The sequence below is a fragment of the Stereum hirsutum genome (genome assembly GCF_000264905.1).
Source record: "Stereum hirsutum FP-91666 SS1 unplaced genomic scaffold STEHIscaffold_9, whole genome shotgun sequence".
NCBI classification, from domain to species: Eukaryota; Fungi; Basidiomycota; class Agaricomycetes; order Russulales; family Stereaceae; genus Stereum; species Stereum hirsutum.
Window position 1 is genome coordinate 395,075 of NW_006763139.1, and position 26,580 is coordinate 421,654.

General features: G+C 52.9%; 6 protein-coding genes and 1 non-coding gene across 7 annotated transcripts; 3 read left to right on the forward strand and 4 right to left on the reverse strand.

Moving 5' to 3' along the window:
* Window positions 1-860: 860 nt before the first annotated feature.
* Window positions 861-2,458, forward strand: STEHIDRAFT_122287 (glycoside hydrolase). Its single transcript, XM_007305333.1, has 10 exons — window positions 861-972; window positions 1,049-1,114; window positions 1,179-1,198; window positions 1,253-1,329; window positions 1,392-1,477; window positions 1,554-1,764; window positions 1,831-1,871; window positions 1,934-2,012; window positions 2,082-2,144; window positions 2,230-2,458. The coding sequence occupies exons 1-10, from the start codon at window positions 898-900 to the stop codon at window positions 2,250-2,252; spliced, it is 741 nt and encodes a 246-aa protein (XP_007305395.1). The 5' UTR covers window positions 861-897; the 3' UTR covers window positions 2,253-2,458.
* An 841-nt stretch (window positions 2,459-3,299) lies between these two features.
* STEHIDRAFT_59266 (D-lactaldehyde dehydrogenase) lies at window positions 3,300-4,850 on the forward strand (the record flags this gene model as incomplete). Its single annotated transcript, XM_007305136.1, has 7 exons — window positions 3,300-3,503; window positions 3,567-3,654; window positions 3,711-3,771; window positions 3,865-4,049; window positions 4,116-4,195; window positions 4,270-4,498; window positions 4,654-4,850. The coding sequence occupies 7 exons, from the start codon at window positions 3,300-3,302 to the stop codon at window positions 4,848-4,850; spliced, it is 1,044 nt and encodes a 347-aa protein (XP_007305198.1).
* A 487-nt stretch (window positions 4,851-5,337) lies between these two features.
* On the reverse strand, window positions 5,338-10,702 carry STEHIDRAFT_122290 (uncharacterized protein). The gene is made up of 3 exons (XM_007305334.1): window positions 8,044-10,702; window positions 6,425-7,974; window positions 5,338-6,356 (listed from the first exon to the last, which is right to left on the reverse strand). Exons 1-3 carry the CDS (start codon window positions 10,427-10,429, stop codon window positions 5,685-5,687), a joined length of 4,608 nt encoding a protein of 1,535 aa, XP_007305396.1. The 5' UTR covers window positions 10,430-10,702; the 3' UTR covers window positions 5,338-5,684.
* A 3,405-nt stretch (window positions 10,703-14,107) lies between these two features.
* STEHIDRAFT_t178 lies at window positions 14,108-14,209 on the reverse strand. The gene has a single exon. It is a non-coding gene; the product is annotated as a tRNA-Asn (tRNA).
* A 190-nt stretch (window positions 14,210-14,399) lies between these two features.
* STEHIDRAFT_80676 (alpha/beta-hydrolase) lies at window positions 14,400-17,456 on the reverse strand. The gene is made up of 10 exons (XM_007305207.1): window positions 17,133-17,456; window positions 16,541-16,641; window positions 16,149-16,300; window positions 15,904-15,988; window positions 15,607-15,837; window positions 15,434-15,512; window positions 15,303-15,325; window positions 15,150-15,233; window positions 14,942-15,016; window positions 14,400-14,815 (listed from the first exon to the last, which is right to left on the reverse strand). Exons 1-10 carry the CDS (start codon window positions 17,299-17,301, stop codon window positions 14,645-14,647), a joined length of 1,170 nt encoding a protein of 389 aa, XP_007305269.1. The 5' UTR covers window positions 17,302-17,456; the 3' UTR covers window positions 14,400-14,644.
* Window positions 17,457-18,097: 641 nt separating this feature from the next.
* STEHIDRAFT_147780 (uncharacterized protein) lies at window positions 18,098-18,766 on the forward strand (the record flags this gene model as incomplete). The annotated part of the gene is made up of 1 exon (XM_007305335.1): window positions 18,098-18,766. A coding segment is annotated over exon 1 (555 nt), but the record flags the coding sequence as incomplete, so codon positions are not given.
* Window positions 18,767-22,997: 4,231 nt separating this feature from the next.
* On the reverse strand, window positions 22,998-24,561 carry STEHIDRAFT_169286 (uncharacterized protein). Its single transcript, XM_007305336.1, has one exon. The coding sequence runs from the start codon at window positions 24,544-24,546 to the stop codon at window positions 23,008-23,010; it is 1,539 nt and encodes a 512-aa protein (XP_007305398.1). The 5' UTR covers window positions 24,547-24,561; the 3' UTR covers window positions 22,998-23,007.
* Window positions 24,562-26,580: the final 2,019 nt, after the last annotated feature.

Here is a 26,580-nt window from a genome sequence, read left to right on the forward strand (position 1 = left end):
ATTGAGATCAACCTTGGTGAGTGTGCCACTTGATTAATGCAATCTACGTCTCCAATGCCGAATTTTCTAATAATTTTATCATGCTTTTCACCTTATGGGATGTGCCGTCTCAAGGGCTGTGGTCTCAGTCTGAGAACGTTGGCCAGTTGACCACGACGTCTCTGTCATTTTACTTCCGAGATATTGGACGACATCTGTCTGAACTATCACTGTTGCAAGTTCTCTTATCGTCATGTCGTCCCAGTTCTCATTTTCGCCGGTCTCTTCCTCTGTTTCATGAAAGAGATATCGGAGTTGAAATGTTCAGATAGGCCAGGTTACGTTTTGCTAGAGAAAGAGCTCGAATTCGGACCCCTCTGGCACCACCCTTCCCTTGCCCACCTGTCAATGCTAGAGATTCTTCTACATACATACTAGCGTATTGGATCGCTGAGGACGCTCAAGCATATCTTCCCCCGTTGACCCTGACCCGGACTGTCTTGGTGATGACATCCGGTCCATGCATACCGTCATCACATGCTTTTCCTCCGCATGGCTGCATCTTCATGTTCAGTGCTCGAGTGAAGAGTGTTTCGGAATAGGCTCTGCTGAACCTCGCTCGGCTCACTGTCAGCTGTTGACAGATAACTGGTACTATACGGTCTCCTCGCTATGTGAAAAGCTCTAGCCATCAGTGTTATGTAGTTGGCCGCGCAAGAGCCTGCGGTTAGCATATACTTTCCTTGCCGAAGATTAAGCGGCTAGTTTGACTTCGCGTCTCAATTCACCGGTAGAATGTCAGGATCTATTGGGCTGGACCACTCGGACAGTAATATATACTCTCTACCCTTGCGATTTTCCTCTACAGTCTTCCAAAGGACAGACACTGCGTGCTAGACCATCTTGTTCAACGACACAATGAAGTCCATCTTCCGATCTTATGCTTCAGCGACTCTTTTCGTTGGGTTTGTGTCCGGCCACACCATCTTCCAAGTAGGCTCATCTATGCTTTGATACTCATCAGCATTATTCTGCCTACTTACCTGTTTGTTTGTGGTACTCTTGCTAGGAAGTGTATGTGAATGGTGTCGATCAGGGGCATGAAGTTGGTATTCGTGTACCCAGCTACGATGGGGTGAGGAGCCCTATGTTCCCTCGCTGCATATTCCCCGCTGACTAGATCATCCTTACCTTCATAGCCTATCACAGACGTCACTTCGTGAGTAACAAAATGCGAGGACTGATCCGCAGACGTTGAGAAGTTGCTTATCAGGAACGACATCATCTGCAACGGTGGTATCAACCCTTACCAGGAGCCAGTCTCATCGGCCATCATCTCAGTTCCGGCTGGTTAGAATACCTTCTTTCTCTAGTTCCCAATCCACTATCTTAATTTACTCCTCCATATGTAGGTGCTAGCGTTACCGCTGAGTGGCACCACACCCTCGCTGGTGCAGACCCCACCGACCCCGCCGACCCCATTGATTCGAGCCACAAGGTCCTCTTCTACGCCATCCTCATTGGGTGACCGACGCTGATATTCCTTTCTCTGCGCTGACATGACATCATGATAGGGACCAATCATGACTTACCTCGCCAAAGTCGATAATGCCACCCAAACGGACGTCACAGGTCTGAAATGGTTCAAGATCTACGAAGACGGACTTACGGCCAGTACTCAGCAGTGGGCTGTGGACCGCATGATTGCGAACGCTGGAAAGGTCACATTTACTATCCCGGAGTGTATTGAGGACGGACAGTATCTGATGAGGCATGAGCTGATTGGTATGATAAATTGGCCCTCCTGTCTGTGGGGTGTCTACTAACACGCTCTTATGGATATTATCGTAGCTCTCCATGGCGCGAGTACTTATCCTGGTGCTCAGTTCTACGTAAGTTGCCATCTCCTTGAGCAGATAGATGAAGCTCTGCTGACGACATTACCCGTTTACAGCTGGAATGCGCTCAGCTTCAGATTACCGGTGGCGGCAGCGCCTCCCCCGCCACCGTCAGTTTCCCCGGTGCTTACGCTGGTGAGCCGTTTTATTTTGTTTCTACCCACTTTTTTATATGAATGCTGACAACGTTTCTGGTGCTACAAGGCTCCGATCCCGGCATCACTGTTAACATCTATTACCCTACTTTGACTAACTACACGATCCCTGGTGCGTACTTCAATCTGTATGTTCCATGGAGTATCCAAATATTTGCTGACTCTCATATTACGACATATTGTCCTACAACGAACAGGACCAGATGTCTTCACTTGCTGAGTGTATATAACTTAACCGTGTAGGTTGAAGGATGTTCTTCGTGATTTTGTCCATCCGTCTCTTCTTGTTCATATATAGCCTCCAATTTTATATCCTATCACAGGGTTGAATCATGTCCAGGGCCGTCGAATGGGACCATTTACGGGAGGAACTACCTGTCGTTCCAAGTCTATCTTTCCGGTATATCGAGATGGTGGAGGGACTTCCCACCCACACTTAGCGCACTACGAAGTGCCAGTGAGAAGGAAGACGATGGTATCGCCTGCTAAGTAAGCCCGTAATATATTCCTTTGCCTAAAGTCTGTGGACATAATCGTATGCGTGTCATTTCCTTGTCGTATACATGGTGTTCTATATGTACAGTACACTTGATTTGCTGGCATCTTATACCTTGCGTCGTGGTTATGTCGGTTCAACTTGAATCCGTAAGTGGAGGCCCATCTATATTTCAGAGTTCGATTATATATAGTAAGCGCTATGACTCAAACATGAAGCGGAAACTGTTTAAACGTACGTGCGGTTTTTGTTACTGCTCAATGGATTCGAAGTGGATACTAGCTTCACTGTCACCGTACTCGAAGACTATGATGTGGCACCCAATTATCGTTTGTTCTCACGTTCTGTGCCACCTCCTGTCCTACTGGACAGCGATTGAAATTGCATCCGAGTCGTCTGTCTGTCTTCCCCACCTCTTTTGCCATAGCTCCGTATTTTATTTTATATATAACTGGTAGCGTGAAGGTGAGTCGCTCTTGCCGTGCTATTCTTGCTTCAACTGTTACAGTACCACGTCCTTGGGAGACGTTTGAGACCCACTTCCGGACCATCTTTCCCCCACCATCATGTCTGACCAACAGAGACCCGTCCCGCCACTGCTCTTTCAAACTCTTTCCTAATACACGCTATCTGGTATCATCGAATGAAATGTATAAGAATGACATCGCGCTCTCTCACCATCTGGCGTGCTACTTATCTTCGACCCATCTAACGCTCATCCCATAAATCTCTTCCTCACGTCTTTCACTTCATCTAACTAGATTTTTCGTCATGCCCGCTATCTCAGCACCCGCCAAGGTCCTCGTCTCCGGCGCGAACGGATACATCGCAGTATGGGTCGTGCAGACCCTTCTTGAGAAGGGATACTCGGTTCGCGGAACAGTCCGGTCGGCGGATAAGGGAAAGCATCTGCAGGAGCTATTTGGGAAGTATGGTGATAAGTTTGAGTTTGTTGTTGTGGAGGATATCACGAAGGTGCGTTTCTATCCATCGGTTTACGTTTGTTAGATTTTGACTCGCGGGCTATGATGTGCGTAGGAAGGTGCCTTTGATGAGGCAGTGAAAGGTGTTGACGCGATCGAGCATACTGCGAGCCCGTTCCACTTCAAGTTCAAAGAGCCAGAAGGTTAGCTTTTCTCTAAGTCTACACTTTTGGATCTCATTGAGGTACGCATCGTCCAGAGCTTATCACCCCGGCTGTCAAGGGCACTGTCGGTATTCTCGAATCGACAAAGAAATACGGGTACGTTCTCGCCCTCTATTCCGGCTCATCCTCATCCTCACCGTCCTACACATGCTCATTTATCGGCCCTTCAACTGCCAAACATGAAAATAGCAAATCAGTCAAACGTGTCGTCGTAACTGCGTCTTGTGCTTCTGTCCTCCAATCCGGCTACAAGATTCCATCTAAATTCGATGAAACGTCCTGGAACGAACCCGCCATCAAGGATGTGACCGAGAATGGAAACAAGGCGAACCCCGGGAACATCTACCGTGCGTCGAAGACTTTGGCTGAGAAAGGTACGTTGTCTGAGTCCTTATGTGGAGGTTGTTGTGCGTGGAGTTGAGAGCGATCTCGCAACACAGCTGCTTGGGAGTTTTATGAGAAGAACAAGTCCGAGATTGGTTGGGACCTGACGGTGTTGAACCCTCCGTTCGTTTTCGGTGTACGTTCTACTCTTGTTCCCTCCTTCCTCCTCCGCCATCGGCTGATCGCCACATCATCCACATCGATATATAGCCCCCAATTCACGAAGTCTCATCCCTCTCCTCCCTGAACACATCCATGCAACAACTCTACGACGCCGTCGTCGCCGGTAAACTCTCCAACGAGGCCCTGGCCTCGGCCTCAAACTGCTGGATCGATGTGCGGGATCTCGCTAATGCACATGTGTTGGCGGCAGAGAAGGAGGCGGCGGGCGGGGAGAGGATGATCGTTGCCTCGGGGTGTTATTGGTGGCAGGATTTCGGTGCGTTTATTTGTTTTTGTGCCCTTAATCTCCATGCGTTCTTTCGTTTGTCCACTTTATCTTCGTTTGCGTACAATTCCTTTGCTTTGGGTGTCTTCTTTTTTTCCACTTTCTTCACGACCATTCGGAGAGCTGACGTAAATACATACATTCAGTCGACATCGCCAATGCCATAACACCTCCCATCCTTCCCAACCTCCCAAAGGGAAACCCCGGCAGCACCAAAGCAAAGAAATACGAGCTCTTGTATGATGTCTCGAAAGCGGAGAGAATTTTGGGGATCAAGTACATAGGCGTAGAGCAGATGATAAAGGATTGTTTGGAGGATTTCAAGAAGAGAGGGGAGGCGTGAGGGCATGGGGATCCAGAGTATGTATTCAATTCGGATGGGTAGGAGTGTATGGAAGGAATGGAGTTGAGGAAGTGGAGACAGGGTTTGGAGACTTGAGGAATGTGTACTGAATATGTAAGTTCAGGTTTTTTGGAGGATGTGGAAAAGAATACTTGTATCTTTAAGGACAGCTGTACAATCTATGTGACAAACACGCTAGTATCATTGACAAGGAAGTGTATGCAGTTTGTCGTCCGAATGAATAGCCATGTTTTGATGGCCTATGTTTTGAGCTCTGCTCCTCCACGAATGACGGATTCTTGCAGAAAAATGGTCGATTATTATATTCAGATTAATCGCGAGCAGTTCAGTCGAAGATTAGTCGAAGAGGATGAGGGGTGGCGCAGGTCAACCAACGCCACATCTCAGGAATCCGATTTTGATCTCACGTAGCTGTCGTCCAACCGCGCTACACCACGGCGAGGATTCCACCACTTGTGCAATAGACGGCATTGGTATTTCAGACAGAACAAACAAAAATGTATTTATACGGCGCGCACTGGATTGTACAGGTATCAGGCCAGACAACAGACAACATGTAGAGTCAAATTCGGACGAGTAGTGTGGCAATTCCAAGCGCAAGACGAGCAAAGGGGTAAATGTTGAACAATAGAAAACAACAGGGGAAAAAGAAGAAAGAAAACAACAAGCAGAAAACGAGCTCAGGAGTCGTGCAGTCATCCATCCATCAGAGTAGTGTATCGTACGAATCGTGCATATCATAAATATTCGTGCAAAAAGAAGCATAAGAGGTCTTGCAATCGTACACTCATTCCGCACTGAGATTGACTCAGATCAGATCGGTACACTCGGTTTGGGAGCCTTCAGCCCAGGTGAATCGCCTGCGCTATACCCCCTCCGATGACCTTGAACCGGTGCCCCACCACCGACGCTCTCCGGCATGCCGCCCATTCCATTCATACTGTTCACACTTCCCATACCACCCAAACTGCTCATTGATCCGATCCCGGGCATGCTCATTCCCATACTTCCCATGTTAGGACCACCGCCCATCCCGACGCCAAGAACCTGACCAAGCAGCAGTTCCACCTTCTCTCTATCCTCATCCAACCTCCTCATTTCCTCTACCCACCTCATCTCCCTCCTCTCATAGATGCCCCCCAATGCACTCAAACTCCCCAATGCAGCCTCCAATGCCCTCCTCAACTCTTCTTCTCTCTCTCTTCCACCCTCTCCATTGGTCGTAGGAGATCCGTCAGAGGAAAGGGATGAGCCTCCGGCAAGGGAGAGGCGGTCGAGGAGAGATGTTACCTGGGAACGAGCGGCTTGACGTTTGGAGGCGAGATGAGAGAAGGAAGAGCGGATCGTGGACATTTCGGGGGAGCGGGTGAAGGCGTGGGGTGAGCGACGGAGGGAACGGGATGACAGGGAGTGGAGGGTGTTGTTGTGTGATGGAGAGGCGAGAAGGACGAGCGTGGCGTCTGTTTCTCTGTCAAGAGCTTGGAACTACATGCGAGCGTAAAAATAAGTATATGCGTTGATGGAAATCGAAACAGTATAAAATCAGCACGTACAGCACGGACCAAACCCTCCCACCTCGTCTTCCACCGCCTCCGTCTCTTATCTAGATTGCTCACATAACTCGGATGATACTCCAACTGCAACATTTCATCCTCTTCCCCATCTATGCCTCCTGTCATCGCCAAATCGTCCTCCTCATCCACCCACTCACCCTCTTCGAAGTCCTCCGGCTCACTCAACGTACTATCCTCCGCTCCCCACGCGTTATCTATCCTCTCGGCGGAAACGGAGGGGGTACGGCCATACCGCTCACTGGGCGCAGCTTTCGAATCGAGTTCCCCAGCCGTCTCTTCACCAGAACTCAATTCGGGACTCGTCTCCCTGGGTTGCGTACTCTCAACCCTAGGCGGTGGCTTCCTCGTCCCATCTCCCTTCGTCCCGCCTCCCTTCGGACCTCTGACCGTCCCACCCTGCGTCATTCGTAGGTTAATTGATCGTTCCCGTTTCCGTAACGCTCGACTTCGAAGTTGTGGTGGGATCGGCAGATGGACGGGTTCGTGACTCGGTGACGAGCGAATACTTGCGGCTGAATCCATACGTCCTCTTCCGCCAGCACCGTTACCAGCGCCATATCCGCCGCCCATGCCCATGCCCATTCTCCCATACCCACCTGCTCCGTTCATCCCATACCCACCGTTCATCCCATTCATGGCACCCATCATACCACCTCCACCAACGGTTCCAGGGCCTCCAAAGACACGCGTAGTCTGCAAGAACTGCCAAGGATTATACCCTGGACCGGGGAAGGGCGTCGAGCTCGGACTGAGCGTCGAATCCGAGACCATCCCTCCGTTGTTCAAGGCCCATATCTGCCTCTGTAACGCCATCTGTTGTCGGATCGCTTCCTCGTCATAAAGAACGCTCATCCTCCCTCCTGCGTCGCCTCCACCTTCGCTCATGCTCATCCCACCTGGTCCACCTCCGCCTCCAGCACCGTTCACGCCACCACCACCGCCGTTCATACCAGCCATGCCCATGCCCATCCCATCAAACCCATCCAGGCCCGTCCCCGTATTCGTCCCCGCATGCGACTCTGCATATCCCATCCCTCTCCTAATATGTCCATAAGGATACGGGTACGGCGAGCCACCCGGCGGAATTGGACTATACGGCGGAAGGACCGGTTTCGAAGAGTTGTTTCCTGCGAGGTTCGCGTGGCCTGAGATCAGAGGCGAGGGAGAGGGAGGCGCGGTTTGGCTATGCGGAGTCGGGGGAATGGGCGCTCCGGGGCGGGAGTTGGCGGAGGTGAGGTTCGAGTGGGTGTTCAGGTTGTTTGAGTTGGGATTGAGATGCGAGGAGTCGTGCGAGTTGGAGTTGGAGTGCTGAGAATTGTTGGTGGCGTAGGCGTTTAGATTGGAGGGAACGGTCTGAGCGTTGAAGTGATAATTCGCGCGAGAAGCGATGGGTGAGTTCAGGTAGTCTTGGTAAAACGCCGCAATGGGATCCTCGAAGTGTTCGGTTTCGAGGTAAGGCCCCATTTGACGAAGGACATGATCTGGGATTCGAACATCAGGTCGATGATGAGGTTGTAGTGGCGGATAACCTGAACGTATTTGTAACAATCGTCAGTTCGCTTGCATCTGCTGAGCAACCAGATGATGACGATACTCACTCTGCCCGTACCCCCTCTGTCCATCCTGCTCTCGCCGTGAACCATGCTGCTCCCTCTCCTCATGTTCGTGCTCATGCTGTGGCGTTTCCCCGCCAGCTCTCAACCTATCCACCACCGTACTCTCAAACAAATGACTATCGAACGTCCTCAAACCCACATGATCCGTCGACCCATTCCTATTCTTCACCCTCGGGAGCTGCTGTCTAAACGGTGAGTTCTTCCCACCGCTCGCACCGATACTGTCCCCACGAGAGTGGCCGAAACTGTCGCCGCGAGCGTGGCCCGTACTATCTCCGCGAGAGTGGCCTGCACCATTACTATCCCCGCGACTGTGGCCTCCGATCCCTGTACCATCCGCACGAGCAGCGCCAGTCGACCCAGACCTCGGATTCGCATTAGGGACGGGAATATCAGGCGGAAGCGCCTGCACAGGCGACCTCGGCGTATAACTCTCATCGCTCTGATCGACTTCCTGCTCCTGCTCCCTTTCCCTCTGTCGCTCTTCGTCCCTCCCTCTGCTACCCTGGCTATGCGGCGACCGTGCGGGTGACTCATGTCCATGCCGGCTCCTTCGCCCGTCTTCTTCGAGATCAAAATCGTCAGAATCGGAGGGGAGAGGGACGTCGTCGAATCGGTGGAGGTTGATGTCCGCGGAAGGACGGGGGGAGTAGATGTGCCGGGCTGGATCCCTGCGCGGATCGTCTTGCTGCTGCTGGGTCTGGGTCTGAGGATGCTGCTGTCGATAGTCATTCCCAGCGGCGGAAGTAGGCGAATGCCACCTCTGCGACTGAGGTTGCGCGGGGGGCTGCGAAGGCCGTCCGAAGTCCCGTTCGTGCTCGTGCTCGTGCTCGTCCTCCGGTTCTTCCTGGAACGGTAGAGACTTGTCGGGTGTGCGCGCCATGGACTGGAGAGGGGGGGTTTGGCCTGCGTTCGTCGTGGTCTGGTACACGTGCTGTTGCTGGGACGAATGTTGCGAGGGTACGGAAGTCGTGGAGGAAAGCCTCGACACGGCGGGTGGTGTGCCTCGAGCCTCTCCTGCTCCTCCTCCAGTCCCGTGTTCAGGCGAGCCAACGGGCGTACGATATGCCGGAGAGTTATCCCTTTCCCGCTCGCGATCACGGGAAGGCGAGGTCGAAGAAATGACCTGAGGCTGAGGTGGAAGTTCGCGCTTGACGGATCCTCGACGCTGCAAGCTCTCCCTTTCCCTCTCCCTCTCGCGCGGACTCAACTCCCTACTCTCCCGCTTACTCCCTCTATCTCTGTCCCCCCTTCCCCCATCCACACCTCCCATACTTCCCATCGACCCGGCACCACCGCCCATACTTCCACCACCACCCATACTGCCTATGATACCCTCCCTGGGTGGACTCCCACTCTCGAATAACGCACTCCTCGGCAACGAGTTCGAAGACGCGCCACCCGCATACGCCACCCCCGACGTCCCGTACAGATTTTGGTTCGGAGGCGAATGACTATCGCCTCTTCCCGCTCCAGTTCCAGTACCAGTTCCGGTTCCAGTACCGATACCACCAGCACTTCCAGGTAGCGGCACATTATGCGGCTGTGGCATCCCAGAACCAGCAAGTATCCCCCCACTGGCCGGATAAACGCTCGCCATGCCCATGCCCATACCCATGCCCATACCGCTTCCTACGGGTCCCATCCCGACGCTCGAGAGATTGCTCCCTACGCTCCCGACGCTGCTGAGCGTCCCGTGTTGCTGGGCGGCGTGCGCTTTATCGATATCGGCCATCAACTGGGGCGTCATCTGGAACGAATCCATCCTGTCCATTCTGTCCAGCGGAGGCACGGGGATACGGCGTGGGAGGGTTCCTCCTCCGCCCTGTTGTTGTTGCGACTGGAATTGCTGCTGGAACTGGGCTTGTTGTGATTGGAACTGTTGTTGTTGTTGCTGTTGGGCGTACGCGGGATGTAAAGGCACCGAAGGCTGCGATAACGAATGTTGCGGACCCATCGGCATCTGGTGTCCCTGGCCCTGCATATGCATCTGCATCGGAAGCGACATCGACGAACCGTGGTGGATGTTCACGTTCGGTTGTGACATGGAATGGACGGGTCCCGGTGGCGGGGGGCCGTGTGGGAATGAGGAGGATGGGGGTGGCGGGGTGTAGCTGTGGCGCTCCCTTTCTCTGTCCCTTTCTCTTTCTCTGTCCCTTTCACGCTGAGGATCGCGTTCACGATCACGATCACGGTCGCGCTCGCGGTCTTGGACTTGGACTTGAGCCTGCGCCTGCGCCTGTCTTTCCGGGCTCGGCGACTCAGCTTTCGGAGACCTCGAAGCGTTCGGCGAAGGTAACTTCCTCGCACTCGGTTGTAACGGCGCCACTCCTGCTCCTCCCCCTCCTCCTCCTCCTCCCATACCCATCCCTCCTCCTCCCGTCCCCATCCCCATCCCCGATCCCATGCCCATCCCCGTTCCCATCCCCGTCAACGTCCCCGGCAAAGTCAATGGCGAACTCGCCCTCCTACTCGTAGAAACATGCGATCCTGAGCCAATAGATCCAACGCTCCCGATCGACCCCGTGTGGGAGGCTATGGAGGTGGTGGGGGAGGGTTGTTGGTTGTGGGCTTGGGCTAGTTGGGCGTGGTTGTGTGCTTGTGCTTGGGAGAGTTGGGTGTGTGTTTGTGCTTGGGCGTGTGTTTGGGAGAGTTGGATTTGGGACTGCGAGGCGGATTGGGAGGTGGGTTGGGAGGCGGATTGGGATGGAGGGGATTGGGTGGTGGAAGAAGAGGAGGGGAGGGTGTTGGTGGAGGAGATGGATTGGCCGCGGGTGGGGCGGTTGCGGTCGCGTTCGCGGTCTGCGTTGGGATTTCGTGCCATGGTGGGTCAGAGTCGGAGAGGGTTTAGGTTGGAGGTAGGGAAGAGTTGGAAGAGGGTGGCGTTGAAGTTGGAGTTCGGGTTCGAGTTGGAGTTGGAGTTATGATCGAGGGTGGCGCATAGAAACAAAAAAAAATGTAAGAGAATGGAAGACAAGAAGGAGAAGAAGTTAATAACACGGGACGGAGAACTCAAAGTTACGAAAGTTCGGATGAGAGGAAAGAAAAAAAGAACGAAAAAAGAAAGAGGAAGAAAGAAAGAAAGGCTCACCTCGTTCCCGCTCCGCTCTCTCGCGTTCACGGAAGGAAGGCGAGGGCGAGGCCGTTCGGGGAGACATGTTCGGACCTGTTGGCGTGCGTTTCATGAACATTGTGAGTACGATGACAGTGAGCAAAAGAGAGAGAAAGACGCCGTTAGTCTTGTGACTGGAAATTGTAAAGGGACGGGTGTAAACGTGGATAAGGGTTATGGTTGCGTAGAGAAGAGGAAGGTGGCGCAATGGAGCTGAACACCACCAACAACACACAAGCCCCAGCAGACAAAAACACAGGACCACAGGACCACAAGTCGAGCCCCCGTGGTGTGTCCTTCGAAGGGGGTTCAAACGAGGCAGGAGAGGGCCACGCAAGCGCTGACCTCACTGAAGTTTTACACTCGGATCTCAACGAGCGATCGAGTTCGATCTTTCTTTCTTTGTGACGGCGAGGCGATGACGAAGTTGATAGCGAAAAGGTAAAATAAAGATAGAAAAAAAAATAAAGGAAGGAAGTGAAGTTGAAGTGACAGGAAATAGCCTTACCTTGCATGGCCGCCAGTTTCCTATTCAGCGGAGGCGATTGCGTGGTCATTTTGGGAGGGTGGCCGTGATGAGTACGTAGTACGTAGTCGGGGCGATTTCGATTGGATGGGATGGCAAGTTCAAATCGAGTGAGCGATGCGTCTTATTCGGACTAATAAGAAGCGAACAGGAGATAGACGAGCGGACAGGTGGCAGTGAAAGGAGGATGTGAGGGCGGGGGCGAGGTAGAGAGTAGAAAGGGAGTCGGGGGAAGGTAGATAGGACAACAGGATGGGATCTGTATCGGAGCGTGAAAAGGGACGTACAAAAGGATGACTGTGCGGCTAGTCGACTGTACTCGCGGTTCCAACGAGGCCTGGGACGCGGCTGGCTGGTGAGATTCGCGAGAGGGAAGAGAAGGAAGAAGAGGACGGGAGGCAAGCGAAGGCGTGCAGCCTGCAGGCGGAGCACAATTGCAACGAGGTAGGTGCTCAGTGGGCGGCCTCGTATGGCAATCTACGCCTCGAGGCAGATCACAGCTGCAGACGCCTCGGTCCGGATACAATTCGATGTCAGTCTGATTATTTCGCCTCGCGCACGCGAATATAAAGCCAGGCCGTCTTCATGCCCAAATAGTACACCCTTGTTGACCTCGCCGAATCGGGACACAAGGAGGAGAACAAAGACGGCGGTCGACGTGCGATGTGGCGACTCGCGGAAGCAACAGACGATCATCGCCAGCCAGACGGCGGGTTACGTCACCACGCTCGCCGACGTCCGTTTCCCGCGAGCCTTGTTTCCGACTCTGGGACGCTCGAGCCTTTGTTAGACGCCCCTTCGTCCCTATCGATGCTCGTATATGAACGTGTCCTTCGAGGAACGTAGGAGGCACGCCGCATCGCTATCAGTAGCGTCGGCGATGATGCCTCGTATGGCGTAGACGACGCTTCGGAGATTCATGCAAAGTTGGGTGGCGTGCCTCGAGGAGACGGTCAGTACGGCTATAACGTCTTTGTACCGACGTGGGTGACGTTGTCGTCGCCAACGCAAACTGACCATTCCTCTTTCACCAATAATGCTTTGCTACACAGGTCCCGGACACATTACGTCAACCATTCCGCGTGGCAAAGGACTCACAACTTGAAGCGCCTGTGAGCCCGAGGTCGTCGCTCGAACGATTAGCCCCTATTCATTCTCTCTGCAGTCTAAACATACACAGCCTTCCTCCTCCCGACCCTTCAAAGCGTGATCCACGCGTTCGCTGGGTGGCAAGTTCTATCCCGGAACGCTAGCGACGTTCCGCTCCGCCGACTCTTGGTTCTCGCCAGTGACCCTCCGGACTCTCATAGATGGGGTTGTTATCACTCAAGCTTGAGAATGGACGTTCATTCATGTAACGAGATGAACGACTGTCGCACTATTCATGCATTTCATGTCCCTGTACCGGACCTCTCGCCTTCATTCTCTCCATATGCTCATGCCTATCAGTGCGCACACAGGCTACCACTATGTACATTTCCCAGGGCCCGTACAGTTGTCGGTCACTGCCAACCCACACCCGGCGCACTTCGCCCTCCTCATCCAGTCTCGTAACACGCACAACAGGTCAGGAAGCTCTAGAGCCTACCTCTCATCCGGGATCCCCATCCTCTTACACTTCAGTAGCCTCAAAGTCCGACTCGTCGAGTTCGAGACTTTCGCCGCTCAATCAAGTTTACTGTAACGCTTGAAAGAGCAGGCCGAAGCGTGCGTCGGGCGTGTGGTGGCGTTTGAACTTAGAGTTGGAGGTACCACTCGGACTCATCTTTCACTGGCGGTTATGGTCATTGCCCCTGTACACTTCTCGTCTCTGAATCATCGACGCCCGTTGACTCGAACGCATGTTTGCGACTATACCGGACGTCGAGGTACAATTGTACGTACTTCGCGTACACAGATCATACTGTAGATGTCTAACTGCGGACTCGGAAGGGCGCTCAAAGTCTAAGGTTCAGAACATACATATGCTCATTCTGAGCAGCTTACCTTTACTGTGTGTACTTCAAGTCGTATAGGATCATACGTCCACTACTTACTACGTCACCGTTGAGTTAAGAGGAGTCTGCTTGACAGCCTGAGATACGACATCATAAGTACATGTATGTATGCTAATCACAGACAGAAAGTCGAGTTTGATTCTAACTCGAATATTATCAATATAAGTACCTTACATCGAGGAAACTGGAGGTTGAAGATCCCGTGAACGTGCTATGTCTCCGTTCAAAGCGTCGGTCAGGTGAGAAGGAAGTGGACTCACTTCATTCGCAAGAAAACCAACCAACCAAATGTCCATGCTCGCAGAGTCGAGTAGCTATAATCCTTCCAACTCATCTAAGGCTTCCGCACAACAAGTAAAAGAATCGCAGGGAGAGCAAAAAGATGAGATTGATAATAGCCAAGTGGTCTAACTGCCCCAGTGAGGCTCGAACTCACGACCTTCCGATGTTAACTGCTCTCGCGAGAGAAAGAACATAACAGTCGGACGCTGTAACCAACTCAGCCATGGGGCAGATGAAATAGAAATTGCTGTAATGAGTATGACGCAATACGGCGATGGAGAAGGCGAACGCGGTTTTCCACGGGTAAAGCTGACCCGACCTTCGCATTCAAGCTTGTTTCCCCTGTCTGTTTTCTTCACTTCTTTCTCTTCGCTGTTGTCGCACATGATATTGACATCAAGATGGATGCAAGACCAGTGGTGGAATACACAGAGACACCGCCATATCTCGCACAATACCTGCATTACTTACTTCTAACTTGAAGTCCCCGAGTTCAAGTTGTGCACCTCCGAAGCTGCATTCTCTTCTGACTGGGATCTGGAAGTCAACACCAAAATCGCAAAGTCGCCGCCAGCTCAAGCAAAATGTGGCTCTAACATCGACCGATTGTCAATTCAGTCGAGTCGGCTCGCCAGAGTTCTGATGTGTGAGGACTTAACACCACACTTAGAGCTCATCTTTGACCCTTTCCTCGTCAGCCTTCCCATCCGACGAACCCACAGCCTCCTCTTCCGTCGCCCTCGTTCCTCTCTTCTCCAGCCCCTCCAACCAGCTCCTCATGACTTTATTAGTCTCGACTGGATTCTCAAGGTGTACCCAGTGCGCGCCGTGGAGTTCCTGTATATATAATATACAAAAGAAGAAGAGGATGGTGTCGTGGAAATTAGTATGAGTGTCGATGATTCGATGGGTTCGGTGTTGGTCAGTCAAAGCCGGTCCGGGGGAGGATAACGATGAACGTACATGCATCTCATAATCCGGCAAGAAATCCGCCGAATGTAATAGTTTCGCAGCGAGGACCCAGTTCGCTACGGGATCCTATAAATAGTCAAGTGTTCAGGTTCATCAGTCAGCGAATTCGCATTGTTCTACCAAGAAGATGGAGATGGATAGGAGCGGAAGAAAGGAGGGGAGAGTGAACTTGAATGAGGGGGATTGTGAAAGAGCTTACCTGGTCAGGCAGGATACTCAGCACTGGTTGGGGGATCGTGTGATTCCCGTGATCATGCGCGATTTTCCAGGATGCTTTGCGGTTCTAGGGATTAAAATTTAGGTTAGTTCATCTGTCGTCCAGGAATTATGATACAGTAACAAAAGGACAGACCTCGGTAGTGTAGAACTGCAACGCTGTATGTCCGAACGAACACGTAGACAAGCATGAGGAGAGAGTCAGCAACGTGATCAACTATGATAAAAAATAGGTGAACAGATAGATAGAAGGAGATGAAGACGTACTATTCCTAAACCCCTGAATCGCATACTGTTCCACCCAGTAATCCTCCTCGTCCGGCGTAAAGAACGGAATCGGGTCGATCTACAAAATCACACCCCCCCACGCACGCATCAGCACACACTCCTTCGCTCTCCTCCTCACATCACAAAACGCCAAAGTCAACAAAAGAACACACCTCCCCAACCTCCCTCCACCCCTCCAAAAAGCTCTCCCGACTCTCCAAAAACCCACTCGGCGGCGCAGTCTCCACAGTCCTCAACGTGCCCCTCAACGTCCTCCGTACGTCCTTCTCGAGCTCTGCGATCGCGGCCGGCGTCGCGCTATCGAAGAAGATCTGGTAGGAGAGGCGGGGGAGTTGCGTGGTTAGGGCTGCGATGGGGATGAAGGGGCCGTGGGAGGGAATGTACTGTTCCGTGTCCGCGCGATGTTAGCATGGTGTGCAGGATGCTGTATTGTATTAGGAAAGACGCACGGGGATCGCGATTCCGACGATTGCGGTGAATATATCAGGTCTCGACCTCGCCGCCTCGTAACAGATCTGGGAACCCCAATCGTGCCTGCAAGTCAGATCACGAGCCATAGTCAGCACTTCATGTTATCTTGATCGTGGAAAAATGTGATGAAGTTCGGAGGCGAAGGACCAAGAGACATCACCCAATTTTAGGTAGGACGAAGGAAAAAAGAAAAACGGCGAGGAAGATGACAACGCATACTCACCCAACACAAATCGCCTTTTCGACGCCCGCCTTCTCCAACACACAAACAAGATCGGAGACCATATCGCCCATATTTCCCGAGGACTTGACATCGTCTGGATGTGTCGACGAGCCGAACCCACGGAGGTCGGGGACGAGGAGGCGGTAGTCATCCTGCAGAAGAGGGAAGGTGAGTAATATGTATAGGAAGATTAGAATGATATAGTGTGGGTGGGATGGCGAGTGAGGAGAGGGATGGGTGGATGAAGTGTGGAGGGACAGGGGTTGGACGGATATGATGCACGTTAGGAGTAAATGAGCTATTGGTTTAGATGTATATGAGGGGTATGTGAAGAAGTGGTGGTATATTTGCTGCTCATTGAAGAAGAAAAGTTTGTGAATGCCAAGATATACCTTAAATTCCTCGATCTGGTACTTCCAGCTACTCCAGAGACTGGGCCACCCATGAACGAAGATCATTGTCTGTTCCGCTTCGGGGTTTATATCCACATAATCTACAAGACGGTAGTGTCAGTAACAATTATCATCGAGGAGAAGTAAGTCCACGATAGAGCATAAAGGGTCATTGATGTGTAGGAGGAAACAATAGGGGCTAGAGCGAACTGTGGCGTATTTTTTGGGCGCGGAGGGTGGCGCTCGAGATTACGCCAGTCCCTCTCTTCGTCGTACAAACGGTGTTACCTCCGAGAGGTCGTAACGACAAGAGTCTAATCCATTGTGCAACGACATGGGGTTTCCACCCATTGAATCGTCTAATTTGAGGCATCCGGGTCATGCGGGTGGTCATAAAAGACTGACCGAGCAGTGCCGTCTTTCAACGACGTCTCCCTACGTTCAATGCATAAACCTCTTCAACGCTTACAAATCCTTTTAAATCCTTTTAAATCACACGTAGTTTCCAACCACCCATGTAACCCACCTCCAACAAACTCCGTCCACCTCTATCGAGCACAAATGAACAAAAAGGCAAAGAAACAACACGCACGAATATCGATGTCCACATCCTTCCCTTCTGCCCTATGCACAGCTTTACACGTCGCCACCTCTTTTTTGTAGCTTCGAGGATTAAACGGCTCTGCAGAAGACGAAGCAAGGACGACAGAGAACACGGATAGGAGCGTCGCGAGTCTGAGGAAGGAGGTAGAGAGTATCATTTTGTTCTTCAGTCTGAGACGCTGAGCCTGGTATCCAAGTTGAGAGAATGGTCGTTGGGAATAGTCCTGAAGCGCAAGTTGTCGTCGTCGTCGTTCAAGACAGTGAGCAGATTGGAATGGAACAATGGCGAGCGCCAAAGATAGAATGATCGTCGAACAGAAAGTTCCGGAGCCGGACGCAAAAATGGAGGCATATCGCCGGACCGGTTTACTTGTTAGGCACCACCCGTCTTCATGTGAAAGTCATGGTCAATTAATATTGGCAATGAGGTATGGTACAAAGGTCGAGAGGGCTGTGGACATGAGAGAAGAAGGGGAAAGTGGTGAATGTGTGCGTGCGTTGTGAGAATGTCAGAGAAAAAGAAATTTAGATGTGGCGTAACCGAGTCGGCACCGGGCCACACCACTATTACGCCTCCGAGCTCTCGCCGTAAGGTAATTACATGCGATGAATGCAAGTATGTAGTGATGTGAAATTATAGACCAAGTAATACGTGCGTACAGTGAACCAGGAAAATGGATATACAGTTGCAACGAAAGCCTGTCCTTGAGACCAACGCAAAGCGATTCGCGAAGGCCTGAGCAAAATATGCATGAAGAGGAAGAAGAAAAGAAGATGCCACCCCAGGTCGAAGGAAAGACCAAACACCCCCAAAAATATCGTCCACTGCTCAAAAGCCGATCCCTACAGCACATTTCCATCCAGCTCTGAACACTACTCACTCAACTCTCCCCCAAGCCGTTCCCCATCCCTCCGACAGCAACTCCGGCACACTCCCCCACAAGTCATCTTCCACCTTCTCCCTCTCCCGCTTCAACGCCTCCGTCCGACTCACACCCCCAGAAACGTAGTCCGCACCCCCAATGCCACCGCCTCCATCCCCAAGTGTCTCGTCGACTTCGACGCAATGCACCTCCAAAGTGCCCACCAAGCCGCGAATCCTCTCTATCGCCTCTGCATGCTCTTCAGCAATTGCTGGATCCACAACAAACAGCTTCACCATCCCAATCCTCCCGCTCTGCCCCATTCCCATCCCCGCCGCCAAACTCGTTCCGATCCCCGTCCTAGTCACACCACCCGCCCTCTCCCTTCTCGCCAAAACCCTCGCCAACAACTCGATCGTGCCCATCGTCCTTCTCCCCCCACTCCTACCACTATTCATACTGTCGTCTCCATCGCTATCTCCATCGCCATTCCTCCCGACCCTTTCGAACGGTCCAACGACACTCAAGACTTCCAACGACCTCGGATACCCCTCCCCCAACCTCTCCCAAACATCATACCGCAGCGCGCGCTCACAGACCGTCAATTCACGAAGACTGGGCGCTTGCAGCAGACCGTTCGTGCTACACGACTGGAGGACGTAGGGCTCGGTTTGATTTTGGTCGGTGAGCGAGAGCAGAGGATGCGGGAGGATGAGTGCGAGGGAGGTGAGATGTGTGAAGTCGAGGGGGGTAACCATGTGTGGGGGGTTGTATATGTTCGGTTCGGGGTCGTTTTCGTGAATGGCGTGTACGTCGTCAATGTCGAAGGAGCTGGAACCGGAACCGGAACCGGAGCTCGATGACGTTCCTGTTGACGAAGAAAATGTCGAAGGCGGGAAGGATGATGATGACGATGAGGCGGACGGTAAATTCCATTCCCTCTGTCTCGAATACTTCAACACTTCCCTCCCTCCCTGTCCACCCTGCCCTCCTCCTCCTCCTTCACCACCACCACCACCCGCGCTCCCCGGCGGATCCGAAAAACACGCGATCCCGCCCTTTCCATCCCTATCCAACGCAAAAAGCTGCACGTCCCTCTTCCGAATCTCTACATTCTTCGCGCCCCTGAGCTCCGACTCTGAATCGTGTGGAGAGCGCGGGTGGAGGTACGGTCTGGACCGGGATAGGAGGAGGATACGGGAGAAGATCGTGCTGGGTGAGAAGTGCGAGACGGATGCTGAGTGGGATACAGCGTCGGGGTCTGCGTTGGTTGTGTTGGGGGGACCAGGAGGGACGGGAGCTGGGAGGAAGCGGCGGGCTGGTGGCGATTGTTCGAGACGGATGGCGGTAAAGGCTGGGAGACGGAGTTGGGCGAGCAAGGTGTGGAATGCCTGGATCGTTCGTTGTTCGAGCGTTAGATGCTTCAGTCTATCCAACACGACCGGCTCGTACCCTCGTCTCTCACCTCCCCCTGCTCCTGCCACTCTCCCACCACCACCACCACCACCGGTAGCTCTATCGTCGGGCTCCGGATCAGCTTTTGGGAACCACTCCGACAAAACCAAAACCTCCAGCCCCGCACACCTCCTCAACAGATCCAAAAACTCGCCCAAGCCCACTTCCGGCCTCTCACAGCCGCTCAGCGCTAAATGCGTCAGTCTCTCAAAATGGTGTCCCGGCCACGCACTCACGCCCTTGAAATACAACCTCCTCAACTTCGGAAACCTGCTCCTAAACACAACCTCCGGGAAAATCGTCCCCTCCCTCTCCCCCTCTCCCGTGCCCGTCGCAGCGGAACTAGCATCACAAACGAGCGACTCCAGTATTGGCATCGAAAGCCCATCGAGCAGATTACCACGATATATTTGCCTCGAGGTGCAGAGCGATTTGAGACGGTTCGAGTGCAGGAAGATGGTGCGAGGCATGGAGCAGTGTATGTCCGAGATGTAGAGCGGGGCGTTCTTGGAGCGTTCGAGGCAGAGGTTGACGAGACCCCATTCGTTCTTTTCGGGTTCCCAGGCGCGCGGCCAGTCGTTCGTGCTCATCGATGCCTGGGGCGATCCACCATCGCCTCCACCGCCGCCGCCGCCACTACCACTGCCAGGACCGACGCCGAGCCCATACCCAAACCGAAACCCATACCCGCCCATACCCACATCCACCCCGCTACCTTCAGCCAACAAATCCGGACTCGGCACCGGCCCATACCTCGGCCCATCTATCCTCGCCCAAAGGCCCGTATGCAACAACGCAGCATGCCTCCATTTCCGACATACGTGCGAGAGCGAAAGCGCGGTGCGGGCGCGTATGTTGAGGCGGAGGGAGATGGAGTGCGGGTCTTCGCCCCGGAGGTAGCGTTCGACGGAGCAGGGGTGGGCGGAGGTGAAGGAGAAGATGGAGCCGAGGAGTTCGGCGGGGAGGCGGTGGATGTGGGGGATGGGGAGTGGAAGGGGTAGTGGGAGTGGAAGTGATTGCGAGGTGGGGATGGAGGGTGGGGGGAACGAAGTTGAGGCGATATTTTGGGAGGATACTGATGTAGGTGCGAGGTTGGAGTTGAGGATCTGAATAAGAAGGGGATGAACGGTCAGCATGCAGGGGCTTACGAGAAGAATGATGAGGTTTAAACCTGTTGGGAATTAGAGCTCCGACCGTCAGTATCCAGCCTCAGTCTGAAAAGTTAGCGATAGCGAACCCGCGCCAAGCTCGGTCACTGAGAATCATCAGCGACTCCCGAAAGCAAAGGTAGAATCAACGCACCCCGGCTGTGGCTGTACGTCCAAGTGCATTCGAGTCGGTAACAATCTTGAAGACGACGCGATATTTGCGGCCCCAGTGTGCAGAAAGTAGGGATAAGTGTGGGATGATTCTGACGGTAAGGCGGTGAGCAGTGTTTGTGAGTAGTCTGACAACCTGGCGAGAGAATGAGAAGTTGCCTGTAAAGATGAAACGATTCAGCATATCGCTCCGTCAGTGGTATCCGAAAAGCAACGTGAAGAGGGCGAATGTCAAACCTGACTGCCCGGAGCAATACGAACCTCACCGGAATACCTGGAGAATAAACAATTGCACAACGATGAGCCCAGCGAGTAGGAATCCACATCCACCTTAAATAAAGAATTTATGCTCACTGCGACTGTCTGGACGGTTGATCATCCTCTACCATAGAGAATGGAAAAACGCCAGCTCCCTGCTGTCGTTGAATGGCCGACTCTTCAGGTCCAACAGGACTTGTCGGAATGTCAGTCGTCGGGGGTACTACAATTCGTGGCGGAGTCAGCCACGACGACGAACTGTGCACATTCAACGGAGTCGCGGTCACGGTACCAGTAGTAGTAAGTTCATCTTGGTTTTGGAGTACAGGTTCGGAGTCGGAGTCACGGTCACCCATCCTCGACGTCATAGCAGGAACGGATCGACGGCTGTCGATGATGGACGATCACGGTCGATGGCGGGCGGAGAACGAGTAAGGTTTTTATGAAGTCCTGCGGATCGAGCACAATCAGAACACGCGTGAGTCCTCGTGCCGGGAACAAGGTGCTTGTGTGGTTGGTGATAGTAGAACGTACTGTTTGTTTGACTAGGATATCTCAACACCTTATGGAATGCCTAGTAAAAGGACAGTCGAAGGCTTTTTGTCTGAGAGGGTATGTTGCGTCGAATGGTCCAGAGGACTTCGGCTATGCTCAGTGGACACGCAAGCGTATATCGCGCATCCGTATACGACTTCGGCGGATACTTATAAGACGAAGGCCTCAGAGAACGGTCTAGGCTACCTACGCAGCTGCACTCCCAATCACACGTGGAATCAACGTCGGACTCCACAAACAGCAGCCTTGGAGGAGTCAGTTTAGTTCGGGGTGCCCAGGGTGACCGGAGGTATTTGAAGTTTAGAGGTTGGAGAAGGACGTCGGTTCGAAGAGGGTGCGTTCGGACGGTCCATAAGTGAGTGTGGCCCGTGATAAAGAGCGTGGAGGATTATGACAATGCGCGAATCTTGATGTGTCGAAGAACCAAGGGCCATCGGGAGCGAATCAGCACCACGATCCTTCTTCACATTGACTGTCCATCATTTCGTCACCTCTGACCGACTCGGGCTGCATTCAACAACGTAAGTTAGCGTCGAGGTGTTTAGAGAAGCCTGGACCGGTGGGGTGATACAGCGTCAGCCAGGAAACACGTCAACAAGCGCTAAGAGGAAACAAGACGAGGAAGGAAATAGAGAAAAACATAACGTACATCTGGAGCCGCTTGGGGAAACAAATTCAGGAACGAGGGCGAACCACGAACGATTGAACATTGATTGAACGGGAAGAGTGGAAGAGTGACGTCGTGGGGCCAAACCATTGATGGGTTCGTCGGGTTCAAATTCCGCGGCCCCACCAATAAAGTTCGCGTGGCGCTCGGCTACCTAGTCTTTCGAAAGATGGTTGCTTACATAGGTGGCGTTCGCGTATTGGAGGAAGGGCTGCGAAGGGAAGCATGAGAAGGAGGGATGCGGTGAAGACGCTGCGTCATAGCTGTTGAACTTTGGTGGGCGTACGTAAAAGGAAGTTGGTGAGGTTGAATGACGGTGTTATGTAGCACCACCCGACCATGTTTGGCGAGTCGTCGGGCGGTCACTGCTTTTGCTTTAGAGGTTATGCAGTCTCCACTGGAACTCAGATATAAACCTCAGATCCAGATCCGTCCGCTCATCTAGAGATTGTGGTCATAATATAGTACATGTACAAGCGCCACACGCCCAGACCCAGAAGTAACCCTCCACTGCTGAATACATAATCACGTCGCCCTATCATACACCAATAATCGAACAACCAACACCTCATAGAGGTTGTTGCAATTACCACAAAGAACTCCATCCATCGGAGCAAGCTATCGCCACCCAACGACCCGAAGCAAACGCCAGTCTCATCAGTACCCCAAGTATCATACACCAGTCCAAATCCCAACCCAAGTCCAGAACGCAGTCCAACCCCAATAAAATCTAGCATCCCATCGAACTTAATACCTCCACGTAGGCCTCACCACTCCATCGCCACCCACACACTCACCCATACTTCTCGGCCTCCCAGACCCCCTCGCCCGACTCGCCACCGTTTCCCTCCTCAAGGACCCCGACCCCCTCCCAATCCCAACCATCCTGACCCCCTGACCCCTCTCGTTCCCAGCACTCGGTGACCTCCCAACCGAACTCCCGCTCGACACACTATACGACCGACTCCTCTCCTCCGAATCCTCACAAAAATCGAGGGCTTCGCACAAGCCGTGTACCTGAAGAAGACCTGAGCGAACCTTGACCGTCGATGGCGAGCTCGCGAATAAGGCGCCACGCGAAGCGATGGGCGATCTACTGGTGTTACCACCAGCGTCCTGCACACGAGACGGAGTATGAGAAGCGATAAAAATATCGCAAGTCGACTCGGAGTTCGAAGGCGTGAGAGGCATGGCCTGAGGGCGAGCAGCAGTAGCAGCAGAAGACGAAAGGAGGACAGAATCGGAGAACGTCGCCAAGATCTCTTCGAGGAAGATACGTGTAGGTGGCTTGGGTGGCGAGCTGGAGATAGAACCGCCACCGCTGCTGGAAGAAGACGATTCCGACGAATGCGAGCTGGATCGTAAGCGCAGATGTAAGGGTGTACGCGGAACGAGTCCTAGTCCGTCGAACGCTTCGCCAGAGTCTTTGTAGAGGCCGTGAACTCCTAATCCCTGTCCGTGGACGCCTCCGTTAACGAGTCCAGCCCCGAGACCTAGACCTAGACCAAGCCGACCAGGACTGTGGAAGAGGGGGCTGCTAGTCGGGGTGAGAATCTCGAGGTCGCCGCCGGAGGAGTTAGAAGAGTTGGACGAGTTGGACGAAGTCCCAGTCGAAGCCGCGAAGGAGTAGAGCGGGGGCGGAGCGGGGGTCGTGGGAACAGGGACAGAGACGTAGGGCACAGGCCGACGAAGCGAGAGGGAGAAAGGGTCGTTAGAGAAGGAACCAGACGAGGTAGAGGATGTGGCGGAGGCGGAGGGAAGGAGCATAAGATCTTGATTCAGGAGGCTGGGGGTGTCGTCGGTACTGAGAGAGGATAGGACGATGAAGGACGAGGACGTAGAAGAGGCGGAACACATGACATCCTCCGAGGGCATAGTAGCCACGTTCGACGCGAATTCGGAGACTTCTTCGGCGATGGACGGAAGAGGATACAATGACGTCGTAGCCGCCGCAGAGCAGCTACGGCTCCGGCTCCTCGTTCGACGAGTTCGTTCGATGTTGGTTTCTTCCGGTACCGGCGTAGGGGACCTCGGCACAGGCTCCACCGACTCGAGTTGAAGTTCGGGAAGTATGGTATCGCCGACGACGCCGTCGAGGGGAAGCGATAGACTGCGTTTGTTGCCCCTAGGCATGGAGTAAGGGCTGGGGCCGCGAACAATGTCGGCGAGTTCGAGGGCATCGAGAGCGCGGTTGGATGGGTATGGATTGATATTGGAGTCGAGACAAGCCATGAAGAGTTGAGAGAGCGATTGAATGCGTTTGTTGGCGTAATACAAGACACGCATGTTGTAATATGGATTGATACGTCGGTAGACGAGTGTGGATATGGGCGGGATACGCGAGTGTAAACGGGTGGATAGAGTGATTGTTGATAGTGATAAATGATCGGCGGAAGAGTTAGGCTGAAAAGAGAAGAGTCTAGTGATGTTAGAACAAGGGCGTAGAGATGGACAGAAAGGACGGCGGGGCACGAGGTAGTGCTGTGTGTTGAGCTAGAGCTTGTGGTGAACGTCGAGCGGGCGTTGGGAAGAGCATTCAAACTCGAACCACCCGGGTTATAAGTATAGTTCGGCGGCCAGCAGATTTCCCGATCGGCGGTCTGGAGATTGTGATCCGCTGAAATTGAATGGGGAGCGATGGTCGAAGAGGCGCGGAAGGAAATACATGCAGACTCTACTTATCCAGGCTAGCGATAGACCAAGTGTATTGACCTCCGGGGTCGGCGGCTTGAATAGGTCGGATTCAGTGGAATCGCGGTGTGCATTCGGAGCACAAGGCAGCATACGACAACTAAACCAAGCCAGTACCTCACTATGATTCGTTTGGATCATATCAATAGGGAGTACTACTACGCGTACCACCGAGGAAAAGTACGCGGACTGCTCTTGAAAAGTGGTGGTGCAGACTGAGAAGACCACTCGAAAAGCGAAAGATCGATACGGGTATGGAAGACATCGATATCATTAGGGTGTTCTCCAGGTCCAAAAAGTGCCGTGAGCGCTGAAAAGAGTCCATAGAACCGAGTATCCTAAGGGCAACATCGACGGGGGGAAAAGCAATGACCATCTAGTTCGAGGTTCTACCACCGAGTTTTGCAGGATGTGATGGTTGGAGTCAAACCTCGAGGAGAGCCTTTCGGGGAGACCCGGCGCATTGGTTTCCGATGGGCCGAGACGCCACACATACCGGCCTTGTTTGGGCCACAGCAAAAGTTATGATCCCGATTGGTCTTTAACACAGACAATATGGCCATAACTTATTATCGTATAAATCTACGGGTTGATTCTCATTCTTTCGCTTCAGAGAAGACAAGACAAGCACGAAAAGAAAAGGGAAATGGGCTGCCGGCGGAGTTGCGGCGGAGCTCAAACTTGGCTCAGTGAGGCGATTGTGAGGCGCGTCATTGACATGATATCTGCACTCTTTCGCTGTCGATTTCGCCGTGCAGGATTCTTGTCATCTATACTGACAGCTTCCCGGGGCTGCAAATATGCGTGGCGTACTCAATATGTCCAATCCCTGACGAGGCCACTCTTCCACCGCAATTGAGTGTGCGCAGAGCGGTTATCTTTACGGAACACCATTGCTTTGCCTTCGCCCTCGACTCTCATGCTTCGTCTCTTCTCTGGCTCTTGGGTACGACATGGAAAACATTAGTTTTATATACTTCTGTGAACTGAGCCCGCACGCCCGCCGCTCACGCAAAACCTTGACGCTCCAGTGGAACTCCGAACCCGAGTTGCTGAGCACAAACAGAAATAGCGCATATAGGTAAGTGGTATCAGTAAGTCCGTCACAACTATATATCCAAACGCTATCCCAACCGGTTCGAAGAAAACATATCATGCGTTAGCCGCGCAAAATCCATTGAACGTGGCGGCGGAAGAAGCGATGCTCCAGAGAAGGTAGAGGCACGAGTGTATCTGCTGCTGCCCCAATTAGCGGGATAAAATCCTTGGCGGGACGTATTTTTAAGGGAGTGACACATTCGTCTATCTGTGTTGTGCTACATTTGTAGACATGTGTCCATTCCGCTTTTCATTCGACCTACAACGGTACGAGAAACCGCCGGCGATGTCACAATTGCTCGTCTATACCACTTCATCCGGGGTATGACCAAGGACGCGAGTTTATTCAGCGTTTCTACCTAGCCTCCATATAGCTTTGAGAAGTGTCCAAAGCACTCTTGGCGGATAGAACGGTCTGAGGTGTCATCACCGCGTAGCTGAAATAAAGATACGAGTGAATGTGAACATCTACTCGAATGTTCTACTCATGAGCCCAAGAGTATAACGGGCACCTGAAACGGTTGTCCCGCT